This window comes from Muntiacus reevesi, chromosome 1 (genome assembly GCF_963930625.1).
Source record: "Muntiacus reevesi chromosome 1, mMunRee1.1, whole genome shotgun sequence".
In the NCBI taxonomy this organism is placed as follows: domain Eukaryota; kingdom Metazoa; phylum Chordata; class Mammalia; order Artiodactyla; family Cervidae; genus Muntiacus; species Muntiacus reevesi.
Window position 1 is genome coordinate 43912502 of NC_089249.1, and position 23938 is coordinate 43936439.

Here is a 23938-nt window from a genome sequence, read left to right on the forward strand (position 1 = left end):
GGATTCTTTACCAGCAGAGCTATAAGGGAAGACCAAGAATACTGGAGTGGGTAGCCTGCCCCTTCTCCAGGGGATCTTCCCCACTCAGGAATCGAACTGGGTCTCCTGCATTTGCAGGCATATTCTTTTTTTTTTTTTTTTTTTTTTTTTAACCAACTCAGCTATCAGGGAAACCCAGATGGAAGAAGGCAGCATTGGCTGCTGGTATTAGTAACTGTTGTTTAGTTACTAAGTCATGTCCAACTCTCTATGGCCCCATAGACTGTAGCCTGCCAGGCTCCTCTATCTATGGGATTTTCCAGGCAACAGCCCAGGAGTGGATCGCCATTTCCTTTTCCAGGGGATCTTCCCAACCTAAGAATCACATCCACATCTCCTGCATTGTCAAGTGGATTCTTTACCACTGAACCACCAGGGAAGCCTTGTATTAGGGATTATTTCTCTGCATTTTCCTAATTTCTCTACAGTCATTTTAATGAAGTATTAATAAGAGCTGTACTGGAGCAATTGTCCAAACAGATGGGACCAACTATACTCTTTCTTGCAATCTTTACCAAATTTAAGATATAACTAAGCTTGAAGATTATAGTTTTTATTCATTGATTTACTACAGTCTGGAGGGTTGCAAAGAGTTGGACATGACTGAAGCAACTTGGCACAGTGCAGCAACAAATATTTCTTGAGCCTCTCCTTTATGTCTGTCACTCTTCGAGGGTCTGAGGCTGCATAAGTGGACAAAACAAAGAAAAGTCACTGTCCACAAGGACTGACATTAAAGTGGAAAAATGACAAAGACAGTGAAGAAGTCAATTACATATAATAAGTGATCATGAGGCTAATAAGCAAAATAAAGCAGTGAAGGCTATTTTGCAGTGTCAAAGAATTGGATATTTAAATAAAGAAATCATGAAAGGCCTTGGCTCATCCTGATATCATTATATTTTTGTTTTGAGAATCAACTTAACCATCTAAATGTTCTCATTCTCTTGGTTAAAGGTGTTTCTCCATCCTTACTATTATAAAATGCCTTTTCCACAGTATAATTACTCTTTATCAATCAAATGCATAATAGATTGACAGGACTGTAATTTCTGTATTAAAAAAGCTTGATAGCTTACTGATGCTATCAAGGGATAGGGAACAACAACAACAAAAAAAACATTACAATGAAGGGTAGAAAGAAGGGTAAGGGGAACCTGGGGTGCATTAAGAGTATATAAAATAGCCCTGACAAATATGTAGTTTGTGTGGAAATGCTTTTGTGTGTGTGTGTGCAATACTTAAGGTTAAACAAATGAAAGAAGATTAAGTATATCTATGATAAGACAGGACAAGTTTAAAGATACCCTATTTTCTGTTGGTGGCTCAGAGTTTAAGGCGTCTGCCTGCAATTCGGGAGACCTAGGTTTGATCCCTGGGTTGGGAGGATCCCCTGGAGGAGGGCATGGCAACCCACTCCAGTATTCTTGCCTGGAGAATCCCATGGACAGAGGAGCCTGGTGGGCTACAGTCCATGGGTTCCCAAAGAGTCGGACACGACTGGGTGACTTCACTTACTGAACTTACTTATTTTCTGTTAATGTTTTTCATAAGCTCTATCAAGTAACACCACACCAAAAATAATATCAATTGGCTCTTAGATGCTATGAAAAATTGAAATGAGAGGTGGTGTAACTCCTACACTCAGGAAGCACAGTACAAGTGAAATATGACCGATAGAATTAAATGCACATCAAAACTAGTAACAGAACACAGAAAGATGACTGCGTGTGAGTGGGTGAAGTGTGTAGCAGTCGACTCTGCTCACACCTGTAGCTACGCAGGAAGCTCTAGCTCGCCGAGGCTGTGGTGGACCCTGTGGCTTCCAGGGGAGATGGCACTCAGCCTGTGAGGTCAACATGGGTGGAGGTGCTGTTTGCTATGTGGCTGAAACAATGGCCTTTTCCCTGTAAACATATTGACATCTCTTAACAAAGGAAATACTACAAAGTGGGTGAAATGAGGACGTTTTCAGGGAAATAAAGTGAAGAAGACATTAGTAGAGAAAGTGAGACTGGTCTTAAGATATTCACAGATATTCTAGAAAAGAGAAAGACTATACCTTAATACTTAAAAGCATACAAAACCTGTCCATTCATACACATGTGAAGGCAAATTTAAAGCATAGGAATTATATTAATATTGATTGTATCAAAATTCAGTTACTTTTTTATTAATACTAGAAATAGTATTAGTACCCCTGAACTAATGGATTACATTCACATGCACAAATGTAAAATTTGGTATTACAAAATAGATATGCCAGTAAGAATTTTGAACTTAACTGCAAGTTAATGACTAAAAGTGACTTTAAGAATCTTGCAAATATTGAAAATCTTATTCCACCAAGGAATGACTTCTTTAAAACTGTAATTACTTTACTAAACATTGTAAACAGTGTCTGTATACTAAGGTCTGTTAGTCCATACAGAGTGGATTACTTCCCCCCTTTTTTTTCTGGTTGAAAGTATTTTAAAAGTATTTGTGTTTTTAACTAGCATTTCAATTACAGACCAAAGAATTATATTTTATAAACTTGGAATTCACACATGAGGATAAAATTTATGGAATATTAGTATGTAAAAAAGCTACTTACTTATTGAATATTTGTATTTAATTCTGTGTTTAATGTTTAGATCTTTGTTTTGATTCCAATTTTTTGAAAACAGATTTGTCAAAATTCCTGTTGCCTTAGGTAAGTGAAGGTCTTTGAAGTACAAAATCAACTACAGATTCACTGAGAAAGAAATAGAAAATACAAGACTACATTCCTGAAAGTTTGGGCTAGCAAAGTTTTAAAAATATGTGGTTTAAAATCTAGTTAAATTCTAGAAAAAACCTCTGATCCACTATTGTAGACATTGGCATTTCAGTTTGTAGGAGTGTGTGAACTTGGGAAGTTGGGAAAAGTTTAGAGTTTTCAAAGATTAATACTAAAGTTCAAAAATGTAAAAGAATAATATATGTCAGTATAAGTTCAGAATAAAATTGCAACGTGTTCTATTCTCTCATAAATGTAGAGCAAATTTTTGCATGCCTTTTAATTACTATGTTATAACCCAGTAAAATTGGAGATTTAATTGATGAAAATCAGCTGTATTGATTTATCAGTTGGAGAGAATCTTATTACTGGAAATTTATTTACTTAGAGATGCTTATTGAAAAAGAAAATATTCATTATTAAAATATATTTTGCTATAGGGCTAAGAATTTTTAGATCTGAAAATAAATATTGTGTTGTTGTTTAGTCACTAAGCCATGTCCAACTGTTTTTTGTGGACTGTAGTCTGCCAGGCTCCTCTATCCATGAGATTCTCCAGAAAAGAATACTGGAGTAGGTTGCCATTTCCTTTTCCAGAGAATATTCCCAACCTGGGGATAGAACCCTAGACTCCTACATTGGCAGGAAGATTATTTACCACTGAGTGACTAGTAAAGTCCATTAAAAATAAATATTATATTAATCTAAATGTTCAGACTGTGAGTAGCTTTTGTTAGGAATTTTCTGTTTGCTACTTTTCCTCAAGAAATATTCCAAGGATTTTAGCAGGTTTAAATTGGGGATGCGGTTGTCCCTCAGCATCCCTGGGGGATTTGTTCCAGGAACCCCATGGATACCAAATTCTGCAGATACTCAAGCCCTTTATATAAAATTGTGTAACATTTGCATATAATCTCAGCACATCTTACATATACTTTAAATCATTTCTATATTACTTATGATACCTGATTCAATACACATGCTGTATAAATAGTTTAAGTACAATGTGGAAAGTGAAAGTGTTAGTCACTCAGTCATGTCCCACTCTTTGTGACTCCATGGACTGTAGCTTACCAGGCTTCTCTGTCCATGGAATTCTCTAGGCAAGAATACCTGAGTGGGTGGCTATTACCTTCTCCAGGGAATCTTCCCAACCCAGGGATTGAACCTGGGTCTCTCACATTGAAGGCAGATTCTTTACCGCTTGAGCCACAAGGGAAGTCCAAGTATAATGTAAGCACTTTGTAAATAGTTGCCAGTTTGCTGTACATTCAAGTTTTGCTTTTTTGGAACTTTCTGAAATTTTGTTTTTCAAATATTTTCCATCAGTGGTTGGTTGAATTTCTGGATTTGGAACTCGTAGATACAGAGGGCCACTTATATATGAAAAGAATGTGAAAATTGATCTATTTAATTAATTTGGTTTATACTGATGTATTTCACAAAGATTCTAACTTATACCCTGTTTTGAGGTAGACATAGGAAATAAGAAACACAGGTGTATCTTTTATACTTAAAAGCATATCTTCTGAACAGAAAAGATGCCAGGCTGCAGTCAAAAAGATTTTTACATCTTTATCTGAAGGTTGTCCCTAGGTTGGGAAGATCCCCTGGAGGAGGACACAGCAACCCACTCCAGTATTCTTGTCTGGAAAATCCCATGGATAGAGAGAGCCTGGCGGGCTACAGTCCATGAGGTCTCACAGAGTCGGACATGACTAAAGCAACTGAGCAGGCATGCATGCATAAGAACTAAATCAAAGCTTTTGTCAGAAAATAGCAAATATTGTTTCCAAACTGAATTGATATTGTCTGTGGTATTGTCCGTGGTAGGAGAAACTTCTGTAGCCATTTTAAGAAGATGTTGTATTTTTATCAGACTTCATAACATTATATATATATATATATATATAAATGTTATATAATATGGATTTCCCAGGTAGCTCAGAGGTAAAGAATCAGCCTGCAATGCAGGAAACATGAGTTTGACCCCTGAGTTGGGAAAATCCCATGTGGAAGGAAATAGCAGCCCACTCTAGAATGCTTCTCTGGGAAACCCCATGGACAGAGGAGCCTGTTAGGCTACGGTGCATGGGATGGCAAAAGGGTCAGACATGACTTAGTAACACAACAACAACATTATGTAATATATATAGATTATATATTTTTCATATTTAATAGAGTTTTATATAAATTAAAATATTTTGTTTTTCCCTTTTTTCTGGACAAGCATGTTATTTAAAAAAATTTGTCTTCATTTTATTTTTTTTACCTTTGTCAAAGATTAAAAATACATTTTCTGTGTTTTATTCCCTTATATGTGTACATGCTAAGTCACTTCAGTTGTGTCCAACTCTTTGAGACCCTATGGACTGTAGAAAAATCCATGGGATTTTCCAGGCAAGAATACTGAAGTGGGTTGCCATTCCCTCCTCCAGGGGATCTGCCTGACCCAGGGATCAAACCTTCATCTCTTAGGTCTCCGGCCTAGGCAGACAGGTTCTTTACTCCTAGTGTAACCTGGGAAGCCCTTTATTGCCTTATACATATACTTATGCTTAGCATTTCATTTGCCTGATATAGGGAGCTAAGTTTAATGTATATGTATATACATTACATATATACATATGTATATCTAGCTGTTTAAGCACAACTTATAGAGTGTTCTATTATTTATTTTCTGATTCACCCATTTAAGTAACATGTCTGGTTGTCTACTATGTCAGGACCTAAAATGATAAATAGTAATGGATATATTCTTATGGAAATTAGAATTGTTGGAGAAAATATATATCAGTCAAATAACTACAGAAGTTATTTTTAGCTTTCAGTATTGATTATTGCCTCAAAAAAGGTAAATTATCAACCTGATACTATGAGAAATAATATACAGGTAACTAACCTAGTGTCGGAGTTCCCTGACGAGTTCTAAGGGAGTATAGATTGGTACAGACATTTTACAAACTGAATTATTTCAGTTAGTTAGGTAAAGAAAAGGACAAAGAACAATTTAGGCAAGAATATTAGTATGTATGAAGACCCAGTGATGTTAGGAAAATAGTTCATTTAATTAAAGAGGAATGATGCGTCAAGAGCAAAAAGATAGAAGAAAGTATATAACGCTTTCAAAGACAAGGCCAGAGCAGAGGCAGGCAATTTGAGAATAATTTCTTATTTAAAATAGGTCAAATCTTGTAATTGACATAGATATACAAACAATAAATTGGGGGAATTCCAGATTCCTTACTCTTTCAACAAGTTGAAAAATGGTTATCACTAAAATAAGAACATATGCGGGATGATGATATTGTTTACTTTGTTTCATTTTTGAGGTGTGCAGTTTTAGTTGTTAATATTTGGGACATTTGAGGAGATGCTAACTGACAAAGAATAAGTGAGCTGAAACCTAAAGAAGAAATCTCAGCATGTGCACATGTGTAAACATGTGATAAGTAGTAATTGAGCCAAGGACGGTGGATGAAGAGACCAAGAAAATATAACGAAGAAATGGTTAAGAAGGAAGAAGTGGTGAATGACATTGAATTCTATTAAAAGTTCAACTAAAAGAGAAACAAAGGATCCATTTAGTGAAGCAGAGATCACTTATGATCTAACAGTGTGCTGATGCCGAGGAGTCATTAGGTAGGAGTTAGAATGCAATGGCTTGAGTAGTAAGAATAAAATATAATAAATGGTGAAGAAATTCAATGGCACTTTGAGAATTTTTCTAAGTGTGGTAGAGAGCAAAGATAGTATTTTTTATTGGGATTGAGGTCTAATGATGGTGAAAATTGTGTTTAATTTTAAACTGATGTGAAGGATAGTAATAAGAAGATATTGAATATTCAAAAAAAAAAAAGCAGAGTGATAAATAGTGTGTGACTCTCGGGCAGTGAAGTGGACAGATTCAAATATAGTTGAAATTGGCTTTATTGAAGAGGAAGGAAATCACCTCTGTTGAACAGGAGAGAAAATAAGATGCGTGCATATATGTGGAGAAAGATGAGATAATCTGGTACTTTATCTTCTACTGTGATATAGGTCATCTTCTGAGAACAAAGAGAGGGTGTGGAAGAGAGATTTGCTAACAATGGAGAATGTGTGATAAAATTAGTTTCAGAGAATGTGAAAGAATGATGACTTGAAGAAAGCAACAGGACTCCCAGCAGCATTAAAGCAGTTTCATGTTGGTGATGGGGAATTTATATTTCAGTAAATCTGATCTTTTCTAAAAAGCACTTGGCTTCTCACGTGTTGACAGAGAGGAACAGATAATTCATCTCATACATAGGGTGATTTTACTGAACAAGTGGGACCAGAAAATGTTCAAGGAAGTTAGTGATTGGCAGAAAAGAATCAAGGTTGACCTGAAAGAAGGTGAAGAAAGAAGTATACTGATAGAGTGGAATGAGGTCAAATGGGCTACAGACATCAATGAGATCAGAGCATTTTCATTTTGGAGAGAGATAAATGAGCAATCTTGAAAGGTAAGAGTATTTGTGGAGGGTGCTAAGTTTATGTAAGACTTTTTTTGAGAAGAAATACTTAAAGATATTCAAAGACCAATGTGTTCCCATAGGAGGACTTGGCTGTGGCAGAATGAGGAAGTTACTGTAGATGAGGAGACAGAGAAATTGTGTAATCGGGATATAAGAGGATGGTTCATATGGACATCGATAGATCAGAATACTGTGATTCATCAGCCTGGTCAATAATGAGGATGTCTGGGAGCACATAAGCCATGATGAGAGGAGGGAAAATGAACGTTAGAGTCATAAATAAGTGGAAGAGACTTGAAAAAGATGTGTCTGTACTGTGTTTCTCAGTCATCAGGTACAAACTAACAAGAGACACATTTGGAAATTTATATTAAAATGTTTTCTTTTTTACCCATAAGCTGCTGATCATGGAAGTCTTTCAAATTATATGTACAGTTATTTATTATAACACACCAAGCTTCCCAAGTGGCTCAGACATTAAAGAATCTGCCTGCCTGGGAGACCCAGGTTTGATTCCTGGGTTTAGAAGGTCTCCTGTAAAAGGGAATGGCTAACCATTCCGGTATTCTTGCCTGGATAATCCCATGGAGAGAAGAGTCTGACAGGCTACAATCCATGGGGTCGCAAAGAGTCAGACATGACTGAGCAACTAACACACACAAACACACACACATACACACAGTTCAGTTCAGTTCAGTCGCTCAGTCGTGTCCGACTCTTTGTGGCCCCATGAATCACAGCACACCAGGCCTCCCTGTCCATCACAAATTCCCGGAGTTTACTCAAACTCATGTCCATCGAGTCGATGATGCCATCCAGCCATCTCATCCTCTGTCATCCCCCTTCTTCTGCCCCCCAATCCCTCCCAGCATCAGGGTCTTTTCCAATGAGTCAACTCTTCGCATCAGGCGGCCAAACTATTAGAGTTTCAGCTTCAGCATCAGTCCTTCCAATGAACACCCAGGATTGATCTCCTTTAGGATGGACTGGTTGGATCTCCTTGCAGTCCAAGGGACTCTCAAGAGTCTTCTCCAACACCACAGTTCAACACCATCAATTCTTCAGCACTCAGCTTTCTTCACTGCCCAACTCTCACCTCCATACATGACCACTGGAAAAACCATAGCCTTGACTAGATGGACCTTTACACGACTATATTAAACTATATTATGATAGTGAAAGTGAAAGTTGCTCAATCATGCCCAACTCTTTAGGACTCCATGGACTATAGAGTCCATGGAATTCTACAGGTCAGAATACTGGAGTGGGTTGCCAAGCCCTTCTCTAGGGTATCTTCCCAACCCAGGGATTGAATCCAGGTCTCCCGCATTGCAGGTGGATTCTTTACCAGCTGAACCACAAGGGAAGCCCAAGAACGCTGGAGTGGGTAGCCTATCCCTTCCGCAGCTGATCTTCCCCACTGAGAAATCCAACTGGGGTCTCCTGCATTGAAGACTGATTCTTTACCAACTGAGCCATCAGGGAAGCTGATATTAAGCTGACAAACTATATTGTATGCTACAATAAACACAACGTAAAAATAAACTTCATTCTCTGGGTGGTGATATCAACTATCACTAAATAGTAACCAAGAATTAAGAATTATCTATTATAATTTAACCAGGAAAGCCTAAAACATAATTTTTATTGTCATAACTACATTCTTTCCCATGTACCCCATAGTACTCTTATTTTGTGTAACCTCTAATACAATATATAATTGGTCCATTTTTCTTTTCCTTTAAGGCCTCAGGCTTGATATTAAAATACTCTTATTAAGCGGTCATTAAAAGTACTATTTTTCTTATACATTTTAAGTTGAAAATTTGTAATTTATGAAATCCTTTTTGAAATACCAAAGGTATTTTTTATTTTCTGATTGGTGTTTTGTGGGGGAGGTAAACTACAAATGAGTAGTTTCATGAAAGCTTCCTTTGTAGTTTTTCACACATGCTTTGAATAACAAGTGATTGTAAGTCATTATTAGATTATTTTTCAACCAAGAATCTTCCCTGAAGGTTCTTACACCAGATTATCTACTATATAACTTTATTTTCAGCGTACAGCAATTTTATATTGTTTAGTATCTTTGTATTGTTTAGTATCTTTGATTTTTCTACAAAGTTTATTTTTAAATTTATTCTTCAAGTTGGTGAGTATGATTGCTTCTGTTTATTTCCTTCTCTCAATAAGTTAAAATTGTATATAATTTTTGACAGTTATATCAACAATCAACTCATAATGTACTGCAGTTTAGGAAAAAAATCATTTCTGTAGAATTATGTTACACGCTCATTTTGTAAACAATGGTGCAGAGTATGAATGCAGCTATCTTTTGTATTTTTTGATTCTTTGCCTTGGAATTTTCCTGTTGTTTTCTTCTCCAACTGTTTAGCCTCTTTTATTAAATAGCCCATATTTTTCTCATTATTTTAAAATGTTGGATCAGTTGATGTTTTCATTATTGGGTTTCCATACATACTGGCTAATTATTTTCCAGAAGGGAAAGATTTAAATTAATCAAAAGTCTGTGTAAATGAATGTTTTCCTGCACATTGTCCAACTCTGTGTGGTTGAATTTGATTTACTGATTCTGTAGGTTAACATCTATATCATTAATATGTTAGTCTGTATTTCTTTGTTAAGTGATGAAGAAAAAGTCTTTCATGTGTTTCTTATTGTCAAAAAAGTCCTTACATTAGCAGTAAAATGATTTTTTATAATTCAACCTAACTTTCTTATCTATGTGTGATTAGAAACTTACAACAATTTACTTATACTTTCTTTGAATGTTTTATTAATTTTATCATCTCATGGTTTGCATTTAACATTTTGATTTATCTGAAATTTGTTCAAGTATATGTTGTGAAATTTGCAATCTAAGTCTATGTATTGCTTCAATTTGAACTAATATTCCATCTGATTCTATCACTTTTAGTATTTCCTGGTTCATGCTTATTTAATTATCAACTCTCAAAAACAATACTCATTTTTCTTTCTTTTCTGGTACAAAGAAAAAGGCAGTTTAATTGTGCTAAACATTTAAACAGCAACATTCTTACAATGTCAGTATACTCTTAAATATCAGTTTTTGCTGGTGCTAAATGAATTGGTCAAAACTTTCAGAAAACAATTTGAGGAGGTGAGAAAAATTCTTAATTTGAAAATAAGTTTATCCCAGTTTTTTCAAAATTTACTCCTAGTACATTTATAGAAGGATAAATATAGGATATGGAAAAGGCTTTATGAATAAAATTGTTTGTTATTCAATACTTCTAAATATTCAAAATTTTTTAAAAAGTGTAAAATAAATAAATAAATAGCAAAAAAATAAATAGCTTGTATCATGCATTCTTTTATTTTCAATAAAATAGAGAGCAATGTATGCCAAAACTCTACCTACAAGTAACCACTGAAAATACAGCCTATTGAGAAATCTATTATTTTGCTTTAAAAATATATTTCATTATACAATATAATAATATATAAAAATAATATCTGTTACATTAAACAATAGTACACTACAGTATAAATGTACCATAGCTTTAACACCTTCCTTAATTGTGAATTCTGTTGATAACTTTTTGCTCTTTGTTTTTCCAATTTACCTCTTAGTAAATAAAAACAAAAGATAGGTTCTGCATAACTTTGAATATTTAAATAATATTTTGTAAGATAAATTGCTTAAGGTAGAATTGCTGGTTAAAATTCTACTTACTTTATGCTTTCATAAATATTGATAATTTTGTACTCACAATCATGCGCCAATTCAACAAAATATTAATTATTTAGTGTTATCACAGGTGAAATGTGCTCTATTATTTTCATTTTTATTTCTTTCTTTATTAATGAGCCAATAAATTTTAAAAATTTTATGCATGAGCTTTTAATTTCTTTTGTCCCTTTTTGGCAATTCATTGGTATTGTTTCTTAATTTTAGATGGCTTGTTTGTTTGCCTCTGTATGTGTGTGTGTGTGCTTGCAAATAAATATGATCTAGTTAAGTAGAAAAATGATGTTAGGCTGGCAGGTTGAGAGATACATGGTTGTTAGGCAAATGTAGAATTTACCTAGTTCATGAAAGGCATAGGTTTTTCCCTTTCTATTAGTCAAGAATCTACTGCCTAATGAATTATTTCAGTGATACAGTAAACTTTATGTCAACGTGATTTGAAATAAAAATTTTAATATTAAATTTAAATAATTAAACCTTTGTTAATATAGCTGTGTTTTAACCATAGTTCACACATTGTCGACACTATTCATTATATCGAGAATGTTGATTAGGGAAAACATATCTATTTTAAACCTACTCCTTTGAAACCCTGATTCAGAAAGGAAATGAAATGTATCTTATTAATCTTATTAAAGGAGAATAAAACTATTTTTCTGAATAAGGACTGCAAAGTGAGAGGGAAATTTAATCTCTCATTTCCTCCCTTTTTTATCCTTTTAATGTTATACCTAAAAGCTTACTTGTACTTCAGAATGAATGCATTTTTCACATTTTCATTATTTGATATAATCACCACTTAACCTTTTCCCTCACTTTTCTCTACTGCACAGATATTAAAGAGAGACACAGAAAGATACCCAGATTGAGCTGAAGCAGTCTAAATTTAAAAAAAGAAAAAATGCTTAAGAGTAAGCAAAACAAAGATATTGTAAACAAGCAAGAGCTAATCTACACAGAACCAAAATTTTCCAAGTCTCAACAGCAAAAAACATCCAAGACAAATCAGAGTAATGTCCATTCAGGAGAACAGCAAGTAGACTATACGGAACTGAAATTTCCCAGATCTTCTCACCTTCAGCACAGAAAACAGAAAAAAGGAAAAGGTACATTTTTATATGTATTATATTTTGCTATTTGCTAGATCTTGATTCTTGGGTTTAGAAAATTACTTCTTTCAACACTTTTGTATAATAAATTTGCCTCATTACACTGATTACCTATCTTCAGCACTCTCCTTATTTATTTTAGATATTACCATGAAATTTTTTGCCTCTTAAATAATCCTTCACTATGTTCATTTTCTCTAAAATATTCCTACAGAATTGTATTACTTGTGAGAATTACTGTGTAAATTCTACTGCTTATTTTTAAAATAATTTTAAAAATAATTCTTGTTATTAGTCTTCAATTCAATTCAATGTAACTCACTCCCACAACTCTTTTTGAATTTTTGCTGTGACCCTGATCCAAACCTATAATACCTATAAAGATGAAGCTGCAATAACCACTTAGCTTCAAAAAAACTAACAGAATTTGTTAGAGGAAAGATAGATTACAGAAAAATAAAATAATGATTAATTGGATATTGGAGTTAAAGCTGAAAAATGAGTAGAATGTGATAACAATGTTCCTAACCTAAGTGACTGAGTAGTTAATCATCTTATTCATCATTAAGAAAAATGTGTTTAATCTAGTAAAGGCAGATCATATATGAAATTTGAATTGTCTCTTGATCAGTTCAGAGGAAAATGTCCATAAAGAAATTAGATTTTAAAGGCTAGATGTCCCAGAAGAGGATGGAAAAGGGTAGGAAAGACTTATGTTAGTAGGTAAGATTGCAAACAGAGGCAATATGGGTGAAAAGTCTATCACAGAGAAAAAGAACATTTATGACTTAAGCAGAGGAAGATTCAAGAAGGATACGAAATGCAAGTCCAGAGAGAAGGAGAAATTAAACTATATGTCTAATGAATGACAAGTGGAAAATTATTTCTTTGGACTTGGAAAGTCCAAAAATTTGGGGTTTGGCAAAATCCAAAAAATTGGGATTTCTGTTTGAGTGCCAAGAAAAGCATATAAGCTACAACTAAGGGTTAAGAGGTTGAAAGAAATTTATTATGGGAATAAAATTAGTCCAGAAAACATTTTTACAATTTTCACTGAGAAAAAATGGACACAGACTCTCTAAAAGTTTCTCATCTTCCACTCTACACATTTTTCAACATAGGAGAAATGATGATAATAAATGAAAGACCTGTACAAGTAACAAGGAATTACATTAGATTTTGAGAGATCTGAGCCCATATGTGGACAGATGTGACAAAATTTATAGAAAGAGATGATGAAGAAGCTGGCAAAAAAGAGAAACTTTCTCTTAGAAAATAAATGTTCTAAAGGAGACTGGGTGGCTTGGAGTAATTAGGGCATACAGTAGGTTTTAACTTGGGCCATAAAGAAATTGCTTTTCCTCTGAATTGAAAAGAGGATAATAAGGTTGAATATATGAATATCCATATAGTAAGGTAGAATATATGAATATTCATACATTCAGGAAGGTGGTCAAGATAAGGAAATTCATGGTTTCGACTTCCTTGTAAAATAATAAATTTCCTGGTGCTTGAGTTAGAGTCTTACTGAGGCTTGATAATTTTTTTGTAGTCAAAGACAGACTTTGGGCAGAAGTTGACCAAAACTAAGATTAGGCATGCTAATATTTATCCACCACACTCTTTAATTTCTAAACTCGGAAATTTGACTCCTCACACTCTTTCATCTATGACACATTCAAGCAATCTTGAAAAGGACCACGTGTTCAAATAACCTGCTTCTCTCTTGGATTGATGTCTACCTGCTTTCATGAAGATTACTGACACAGACTCTCTAAAAGTTTCCCATCTTCCACTCTACACATTTTTCAATCCTTTCTTATGTTTCAAGAAAAATGGTCATATCTTTTTAAAATCAGTGTCTGCAAAGATTTCATACTATTCCTAAAGTTGCTGCTATTGCTGCTGCTAAGGCACATCAGTCATGTCCAACACTGTGTGATCCATAGACAGCAGCCCACCAGGCTCCTCCATCCCTGGGATTCTCCAGGCAAGAACACTGGAGTGGGCTACCATTTCCTTCTCCAGTGCATGAAAGTGAAAAGTGAAAGTGAAGTCGCTCAGTCGTGTCTGACTCTTCGCGACCCCATGGACTGTAGCCCACCAGGCTCCTCCGTCCATGGGATTTTCCAGGCAAGAGTGCTGGAGTGGGTTGCCATTGGCTTCTCCGATCTTAAAGTTAGAAACAGTAATAATCCTATAGTCTTACAGGTTATCTCTCCACTTCCATTCCCCCTTTGCTCCCTGAATTCCAGTCAGACTATAATTTCAGTTCCATGAATGCATCAAACTTCCTGTCATCTAAAACCATTTATTGATGACTCTCCTCGAGTTTGATCCCTGGGCCAGGAAGATCCTCAGGAGCAGGAAATGGCAACCCACTGCAGAATTGTTTCTTAGGGAATCCCATGGACCAGGAGCCCGGTGGATTACAGTCCACAGGGTCACAGAAGAGTCAGACAGGACTGAGAACCTAAACAACAACCCCAAGTGGAAGACCTCCTCCATGTCTTTCGTACTTCAAGAAATAATTAGCTCTTACTTTCCACCAGCTTTCAGTGAAATGTCTTTTTTTTTTTTTTTTTTTTGATAAATGTATTTCCTATTCTCATGTGTCCAGGTTAAAACTTGGTGAACATACTTGTATGTCTTTGCAAAATTTATGGTAGTTATTTCTTATCTCAACAAAGAGCAAAAGTGTATTTTTCTATTTCCCCCTTGAATGATTGGTTGGCTAATGAGTGAATATTAATATTCACATAGAATTGTGAAAATAATTTTTTTTTACATGACAGCATTGTTTTCTCTAGGTGTATTTCATTTTTAAGTCTCCTAGCTGAGAGTACATTTTCAAATTGCTCAGAGTTAATAATTTATAGATGACTAGGCGAGGGATACTCAAAGATGCTGGTGAGTCAGGTGACATTTCTGGGGCCATAAACAGGATCAGAAAGAATTGAGGTCAAGAAAAAGCTAAAAAGGAGGAAATCTGAGTATCAAAGAACTCATACAAGGTTTGGAAAATGAATGACTGCCCTCTGAGAGTGAAACATAATGGATTTAAATTTCATATTTGATGGTTTGTGGGAAATGATGAAACCATCATTGTTTCTGTTTCCTTTAGTGTTACACCACCAATCTACAGCCTGGCAAGTGATAACTGGGAGTCTGGGGACCCTGTGTGTGGTCTTGTTGATAACAGTGTGTGTCTTGCTTGCAAACTGTAAGTAATTAAGAAAATAATCTGCCCTTAGTACAGTCAATATATCAACAACATAATGTGTTTCAATGATTTGTGATCAAGACTGAATTTTTATTGTCCTCATTATTTTATCCTAAACAGAACTAATTATTAACATGATTTTTGCCATAGTATTTTCCAACAAAGAAGACCCAAACCAAAAAATATCACCTGTTCCCACTCTATCTTCTAAAAATGATGGTGAGTACTCTCTCTGTTTTGTCCACTTCTAATATTGATTATTTGGAGAAGGAAATGACAATCCACTCCAGTGTTCTTGCCTGGGGAATCCCGGGGATGGGTGAGCTTGGTGGGCTGCCGTCTATGGGATCGCACAGAGTCAGACACGACTGAAGCGACTTAGCAGCAGTAGCAGCAGCAATATTGATTATTAGGGTTAAAAGGTTTGTTTTCCTAACATTCACAAAACTTCAGTGAATCAGATAGAAAAATCCTCTTTTATGGTATGTTCAATCTTTTATCACAGAACTATTGATATTGGGCAAGATGAGAAAGATGACATAGGAAAATGCAAGAAGACCCAAAGTATTATGTATAATAGATAAGTATTGTTTGTAATTTGATTATTTTTAGGAGAAAATGGGGTATAAATTATATTCAGGTGGGAGCAAGAGAAATGGGTGAAGAGGGCAAAATGGAAACGAAAACAAATGAAAGCAAAGGAGTTTTGTTTCTAGCTTTCCCTGATGGAGATGATTTTCTAGCATTTATGAAGTAAGAAGCATTTTGATTTTATTAAAACACATTAATTTTATTTATACATTGATACAATGGCTATGATATAGAAAGCTGTTATTGTTTTGAATTCTTTTTCTTTTTTTTTTCACTTATTGCAAGTTTACTCAAATTCCTAGCAGTAAATTCAGCACTTAAAAGAAAGAGAAAGACTGCGAGAGAAAGGGAGAGAATGTTTCTGTCTCTTTTTTCAGGAAGTTGGGATGGTTCCCCTCTGACTTTTTTCAGGGAAGTCTTTCCTTCTTCAAGAACAGTGTTAGATTCTCAGCACAGATGCATTTGCCAAGAAAGGTATCTCTTTTTTCATACACTAAAACCAAAAGGGTAGGGTTCCTTTGTCACTGAGGCCCAAGACATTCCTCATGAGTATTCCTGATGAACATTTCCTATAAGCAGGGGGGATAAAGAAAGAAAAAAAAAGAAAAATAATAAAAATAATGCAGTAGTTTTTGCATGACATAAAAATATTTTGGTTTAACACTCCCTAAGAAATTAAAAAGGACCAAACATTTATGAAAGAGGAGGTCTAAGTAAAGATTTAAAAAGATGGAAAGAACTAATTTCAAGTCTAATTAAAAATAAATTCTTTGAGTTAAAAAGAGAAAATCTCAACAGATGCAATAAACAGAGACTAGACACATCAGTTGTTAATTTTTTGTTTAAATTAGTGATTGACTTGAGAAACTGCTTTCTGTCTCTCAGGGAAAAAAAAATCAATGTCAAATATTAGCCATTCACATTGCTTTTGTTTTTGTTTTCCTTTCATTCACCTAATTTGAAAATAAAAAGCAATCAAACAAGAAATTAAGGAAATGAAAATTATAACCCCAATGAGTTAGCATTACACAACCACCAATATGGTTAGAATTTGAAAAGACTGACAGTAACAAGCTTTAGTAAGGATGTGGGGTTAACTGTACTGACACAAGCCCTTAACAAGCCTACTCTTAGACATTTAAAAAAAAGAAATGAAGGCATATGTCCACATAAGACATGTACAAAAATATCTAGTAGAGACACTTTATATGTAATAACTGAAAATTATAAGCAATCCAAATATAAACCTCCAGATGAATGGATTACAAATTGTGGGTTAGTAAATAATGGACTACTCAATAATGAAAAGGAATGAAATCACTATACACACAATAGATAAGATTCAAAAACATACTGAGTGGGAAAAGATGCAAAAGAATTGACCTTGAAGGAATATGTTTATATGAGCTTCTTAAAAAGGTAAAAACATAATTTGCAGTGATATAAATCAGATCCATGATTGTTCGGGTGAAGTAAGGGTGTGGAACATGAGTTGGGAAGTAACATAAATTAACTTCTGTGTTGATGGAAATATTCTAAAATTTAATTTAAAGGGAAGTTACAGAGGTATATTCATTTATCAAAACATCAAATTGTATATTTCAAAACTGTCTTTTATTATGTGTAAATGATAACTCTGTGAACTGCAGCCTGCCAGGTTCCTCTGTCCATGGGATTTCCCAGGCTCAGAGGCAACCTGGGCTTGCATCCCTTCCTCTGTTGTGTTCATCCCTGATCTAGCGCAAGGCTGTAGTGCAGAAGGCTGGGTTTGGGGGTCAGGGCATCGTGGTCGCAGGAAGTGCAGCTGACAGAGATGTGGACAGTCTCTGTGGCATTCTCCCCCCGAGACCAGTCTGTCGCGGATGGACCTCTAAGATGTGGTATAGAGTGGGTGGAGCTGGGATGCTCTCCCTGGGAGAGGAACCTCTAGGTACTCCTGTGGGTGCTGAGAATGGCTGCTGCTGCCCCACCCAAAACACAGCTCAGCCCCCCAGGCAGTCTCCGCGTTGCTGCATCAAGTCCTCTCCCAACACCTGTCTGCCTGAGACTGGCATTAAGCCACTGAGACTCCTGGGGTGCTACCCCGGTAGCAGCTATATTCATAACTGCCCCACCTGTCCCCTTGTGTGTACACTGACAGGGATCACTACCCCTCTCTTCGCCCCATCACTCCCCAGGCCTCCCAGTCTCTCTCTCTGTAGCTAGACAGTCTTTTCCCAGGGTCTGGTTGTCCCAGATTTTACACCAGGTTGTGGTGTGGAGTGAACAGGGGTGAGGTGATCACTCTTTTGGATTAAAAAGTGTGTTGATGCAGTAGCCACAAGCCCAAGGCTCTCTCCACCTGGATTGTTGGCAAACCAGCCCATGCACACCCCTCATAAGTAGAGTCTATATAGGCTTCGCCAGCACTTCTATCTGTCCCAGCAGTTGTCTCAGCAGACGAGGGGGTTTGTCTCCGGAGCACAGGACTCAGGACCAGAATGCCCAGATTGTGACTCACCCTGCTCGCTCTTTAGGATGAAGGTCCTTCTTCTCCTATCAGACCCCTCCCGGGGGTGCAGGACCTGAAAGGATGCCTTTTGTCCCCATCCGACCGGGTTACACGTTTCCTGCTGTTTTGATTTTATAGGAGTCCTGCCAGCTTCCAGTTAGTTTTTCAAGAGCATTGTTACACATGTAGATATTTTTTTGATGTGCCTGTAGGAAGATGCGTTCCTTGTCCTCCTACTCCACCACCTTGTTTCCCCTCCCTAAGTCTACATTTTTTATGATTATAAAAAATTATTAAAATACACAAATTACACGATTATTAAATTGCTGAAGTATAAGTTTTTAAAAATTACTTACTGAATTTTATTCTGTGTATTTAAATCGCTTCCCTGGTGGCTAAGTTGGTAAAGAAACTGCCTGCAATGACAGGGACAGGCTCAATCCCTTGGTAGGGTAGATCTCCTGGAGAAGGAAATGGCAAGGAATATTTAAACTAATAGCAAAAATTTTGACAAAAGTGAAATAGCTCATTAGTTGCTTTTTGTGTCCATATGATTATATATTGATTAGCTTTTTATTTATGACATTTATTTATTCACTTATTTATTTGACTGTGCTGAGTCTTAGTTGCAGCACATGGGATTTTCCATCTTCTCTGTGGTATGTGGGATAGTTCTAGTTGCCACGTGCAAACTCTTAGTTGCAACATGTAGGATCCAATTCCCTGACCAGGGATCAAGCCTCGGCCTCCTGCATGGGGGCTCGGAGTCTTAGTCACTGGAGTACGAGGGGAGACCCTAGCCTTTTAAATGTGCATGTATAATTTTGATCACATCAAAAAACTTATATTTGAAATGTGTTTTCCCTATTGATAAAATTTTATAACAGATTTTAAGTAGAAAAATTAAAAACATGAGCTAAATCTTAATTATTGTTAGCTATGGTTTTGTTTAAAAGTTGCCCAGAAATGTTACCAAAAAATGCTTGTTTTGCTTTCTACCTAATATCCATCTGTATAACAAACAGGAAGATACGGAAATTGTGTTAGTAGTAGTGACTTATTGTACAGAGTACACATTAAATATATTTTTACTTTCTAGAATGTTCCTGTGACCGTTGTTCAACTCACTGGATTGGATTTGGAAGTAGTTCTTATCATCTTTCTTGTAAAACCAAAACCTGGGTGGAGAGCCATGCTGCCTGTGAAGAGCTTAATACTCACCTTCTAAAGATTGATATCAAGGGAGAGCTGGTAGGGGAGACACTTCTGCTTTTGTTTATTTGTTTGTTTTTGTTGTTGTTATACTGTAACTGTATTTGGTTTGAAAACATTAGTGATTGAGGCTATAATTTGGGAAAACTGAAGTTCTCAAAAGTCTATGATATTTTCTTTCTTTGACTCAGTTTTGTTAGGGAGAAATTAGAGAAACTCCACTTTTTGAACATTTAATGCTAGGAAAAAAGCACATTAATAGATGAGATATCTTTAGAAAAAATCTTATTAATACTAAGTAGATGTGTGCAAGTCCTTGGGAGAAATCTAACCAGTAATCTTTGAATCAGAAAGGAGTGAATTATAATATGTTCACATTTATGGTTTATGACTGTTTCCAAATAGGAAATTTTGTCAATGCTTGGAGTAAAAGGATGGATAGGTCTCAAAATCAATGAAACCAGTGAATCCTGGTTATGGGAAGATGGCACCATAGTAATTGAAAACTTGTAAGTATGGTGTTTTGATAACTGAACTTTTCTAGATTATATGTGATTGTGTGTGTGTGTGTGTGTGTGTGTGTGTGTGTGTTATGTGTGTAGGGAACAGAAAGAGCAACCAAGATAAAGGAAATCATTATGTGTTTTGAGGATCAGTCTGTGTGATTTAATTGGGGAAAAAGTGTCAGTTCTTTCTAAATAACCTCAGCTTTAGAACCTTTACATTGTTAACTTTACTGGACTCTTAGAAGAAATTTGGGCATAGTTTTAGCCAAGTTTATAAATCTATATGTTTCTATCATAGTTTTATCATTTGTGATTTGCTTTTGTTGTTGTCCAGTCGCTAAGTCATTTCCAATTCTGTGACCCTGGGTTTGCTCAAAGTCATGTCCATTGGGTCAGGGATGCCATCCAAACATCTCATCCTCTATTACCCTCTTCTCCTCTTGCCCTTAATCTCTCCCTACATCAGGGTCTTTTCCAATGAGTCAGCTCTTCACATCAGGTGGCCAAAGTATTGGAGCTTCAGCTTCTTCCAAAGAATATTCAGGATTGATTTCCTTTGATTTATAAATTGCCATTTGGCTTATAATTCTATTTAAACAAACAAAATTAGATACTGTTTAGTATTATCTGCTAAACTTGGCTTAAAGACTGTCAATCTTCAGGGTTTTGTTCTTATTTTATTTGTTTAGTTTGTTCCTTTATTCTTTCTCATTTTGTTTGTCTTGTTAATTTTAAGCTTGAGATAAAATTGGCATTTGAATATTTTATTGCTTTAATTTTTTTTTACAGATTTGAATTCCTGAAAATGGAGAAAGATGCTTGTGCATATATTGAAGGAAATTATGTTTATGCTGCTAACTGTTCATCTGGAAAAAGTTATGTGTGTGAGTTTACTGTATAGTAGCTCAATTTTGCCAGTACAAGTTGTTAGTGAATCCTAATTAATTAAAGAGAATAAAATATGTTGCTGCTTTTAGAAAATTTTATTAGTTATGACTTAAATTTTTTTTTTACTGCATACAGAATACTTCAGTTACATTTCCAAATTTTAAATGTACTCAAAGTGAGGAAAATTTACTGCCCATTAATTCCTTGGGAGTGAGTAGTCTCCTTATGAGAGCTCATATTAGTAATTATTTATTTAATAAAGTTAGCAAACATCCTTTGTGAACTAAAAAATTTATAAAAATTAGGGATATAAAAATAAAAAGAACTTCTACTTATATCACTTAGGGTTCTGGCATGAAACACACATTTAAGATTGTTCGAGAGGTTTGCAGTGGTAAACCACATGGGTGAGGTTTAATGGAAAAACAGGAAATAACAAGATTTATAAACCTTTGTCTGTCCAGTCTTGGAGGCAAACCAGTGTGCTCATGTTCATGCACACTCCTTAAGAACAAAGTTCAGGCTTCCCACAGCCCTTCCATCTGTTTCAGCAGTCTTACAATCATCACAGGTATTTGTCCCCCCCACATAGGACTCCAGACTGTGACACTCCATTCATGGCTTGACCCACTCAATCCCAAGAGTGGGTCTCCATCAGTATAATCTCCCTTTTCCTCTGAGTCCACTCCAAGATGCACCAGTCCTGATCCAACCACTTCTCTTCCCTTCCTACTTGATTATTTGTGTATCTTTCTTACAGTCTTGGTTAAACAGAAGTCCTTTTTGCCAGTTTCCAGTTAGGAGAAGGAAATGGCAACCCACTCCAGTGTTCTTGCCTGGAGAATCCCAGGGATGGTGGAGCCTGGTGGGCTGCCGTCTATGGGGCCGCACAGAGTTGGACACAACTGAAGTGACTTAGCAGCAGCAGCAGTTAGGTTTCAGTGAGAATTGTACCACATGTGGATATATTTTTGACATGTTGTGAAGGAGTAGGTGAGCTTTACATCCTTTTACTCCATCATATTGATCTGAGCTTCCTTTAGTCAGTTTGCATACAGCATCCCTGTCTTTCGATCTGCAAAGTTTCTGCTGAAAAGCCAGATGATACTCTTGCGGGAGTTCCCTTGTCCATTGTACTTTGCCGTGCTGTGATTAGTCACTCAGTCTTGTCTGACTCTTTGCGATCCCAGGGACTGTAGCCTGCCAGGCTCCTCTGTCCATGGGGATTCTCCAGGCCAGAATATTGGAGTGGGTAGCCTTTCCCTTCTCCAGGGGATATGACCAACCCAGGGACTGAACCCAGGTCTCCTGCATTGCGGGCAGATTCTTTACCAGCTGAGCTACCAGGGAAGCCTCTCCCTTGTACATTACCAATTGCTTTTCCCTTGATGATTTTATTAATAATTTTCTCTTTTTATTTATAGTTTTTGCCACTATCTTTATAATGTGTTTCTTTGTGGACCACTTTGGGCTCATATGTTTTTGCACCATCTGTCCTCCCAGACAGGGATATTTGTCTCTCAGGTTAGGGAAGTTTTCTGCTCCTATTTCTTCATATGAGTTTTCTGATCCATCTCTTACTGGGGATCTGTATGATACAGTTGTTTGTGCACTTGATATTGCATAATGTGTGTCTTAAACTGTCCTTGATTTTTGAAAGTCTTTTCTCTTTTTTCTTTTTCTCTTCAACTTAAGTGATTTTCTCTACTCTCTCTTCCAGACTACTGAACTGTTCATCTGTGTCATCTAATCTGTTGTTGATTCCTTCATGTGTATTTTAAAATTTTAGTTATTGAATTCTCCAGCTCTGTGTGTTTCTTCTGTTATTTTCTAACTCTTTGTTAAAAATACTGTGCTTATCCTTTCTTCTCCTGAGTTCATTGAGTGTCTCTATGATCATTTCCTTGAACTCTGTCAGATAGATTGATTATATCCATTTTACTTCTTTTTCTGTGATTTTACCTTGCTCTTTCATTTAGAACATTTTCTCTATCATTTCCTCTAATTCTCTGTGTTTATTTCTCTGTATTAGGTAGTCTGGTCTTGTTTCTTGTTCTTGGAGAAGTGGTCTTACGTAGGAGATGTCCTATGGGGCCAAGCAGCAGACTCTTCTGGTCACCAGAGCCATATGTTCTAGGGGTGACTCTGGACAGAATAGGATGACTACTTTGGGGACACTGATAGGTGGGGCTGTCCCCATATTGTTGGTTACATTTGCAGCAAACATTTTTCCATGTTGTCACTTTTTTTTCCCTACTTTTTAAGTAGCATCTTTTTGATAGACCCAAAGACTTTATTCCAAAGTTTTACTGAGATATAATCAACATCCAACACTGTGTAAGTCAAGCATGTTGATTTGATACATTTGTATTGCAAAATGACTATCATCATTGCATTAAGTAGCACATTTCTCTTATCACAGACATATATTTCTTTTTTGTGATGAAAACTTTGAAGATCTAGTTTATTAGCAACTTCCAAGTATATACTACAATATTATTACCTTATTCATCATACTGTACGTTAGATCCCTATAACTTGTTAATCTTATAACTGGAAATTTATATCCTTTGATAAATATTTCCACAGTCCACTCACAGTTCCTGGTAACAATCACTTCTCTCTCTGTTTTCTGAATTTGGCTTTTTCAGATTCCATATGTATGTGATATCATGTAATATTTATTTGTTTCTGTCTGACTTATTTCATTATCAAGTATCCAAATTAAGGTTGCTTTATAATATGTAGTTTTGTATTTACCACGCCAAATTCTCTCTTACCATTCTTCAGTTTTAGAAATAAAATATCTATTCTAGGCTCTTTGCCCTACTATAAATTTTTAGAAATAATTGATTAAGGTCTAGAAAAAACAATGATAGGGTGCTT

The 23938-nt window shown here is 35.7% G+C and overlaps 1 protein-coding gene across 2 annotated transcripts; it reads left to right on the top strand.

Annotated features, from left to right (window-relative positions):
* Window positions 1-7155: 7155 nt before the first annotated feature.
* On the top strand, window positions 7156-21082 carry LOC136159830 (killer cell lectin-like receptor subfamily I member 1). Of its 2 annotated transcripts, none has more exons than XM_065922516.1 (7): window positions 7156-7287; window positions 11866-12138; window positions 15266-15364; window positions 15515-15583; window positions 19546-19697; window positions 20064-20167; window positions 20954-21082. In XM_065922516.1, exons 2-7 carry the CDS (start codon window positions 11934-11936, stop codon window positions 21063-21065), a joined length of 741 nt encoding a protein of 246 aa, XP_065778588.1. In that variant the 5' UTR covers window positions 7156-7287; window positions 11866-11933; the 3' UTR covers window positions 21066-21082. The 2 variants fall into 2 exon arrangements, with proteins under 2 accessions (XP_065778588.1, XP_065778578.1); XM_065922506.1 differs by lacking the exon at window positions 7156-7287 and adding an exon at window positions 9346-9451.
* Window positions 21083-23938: the final 2856 nt, after the last annotated feature.

Excerpts from the sequence above, each read along its gene's own strand:
- LOC136159830 (XM_065922516.1), top strand. The coding sequence starts at position 11,934 with ATGCTTAAGAGTAAGCAAAACAAAGATATTGTAAACAAGCAAGAGCTA. Across the intron at positions 15,584-19,545 it reads TCTATCTTCTAAAAATGATG|AATGTTCCTGTGACCGTTGT; the intron begins GTGAGTACTCTC and ends TTTACTTTCTAG. Across the intron at positions 20,168-20,953 it reads ACCATAGTAATTGAAAACTT|ATTTGAATTCCTGAAAATGG; the intron begins GTAAGTATGGTG and ends TTTTTTTTACAG.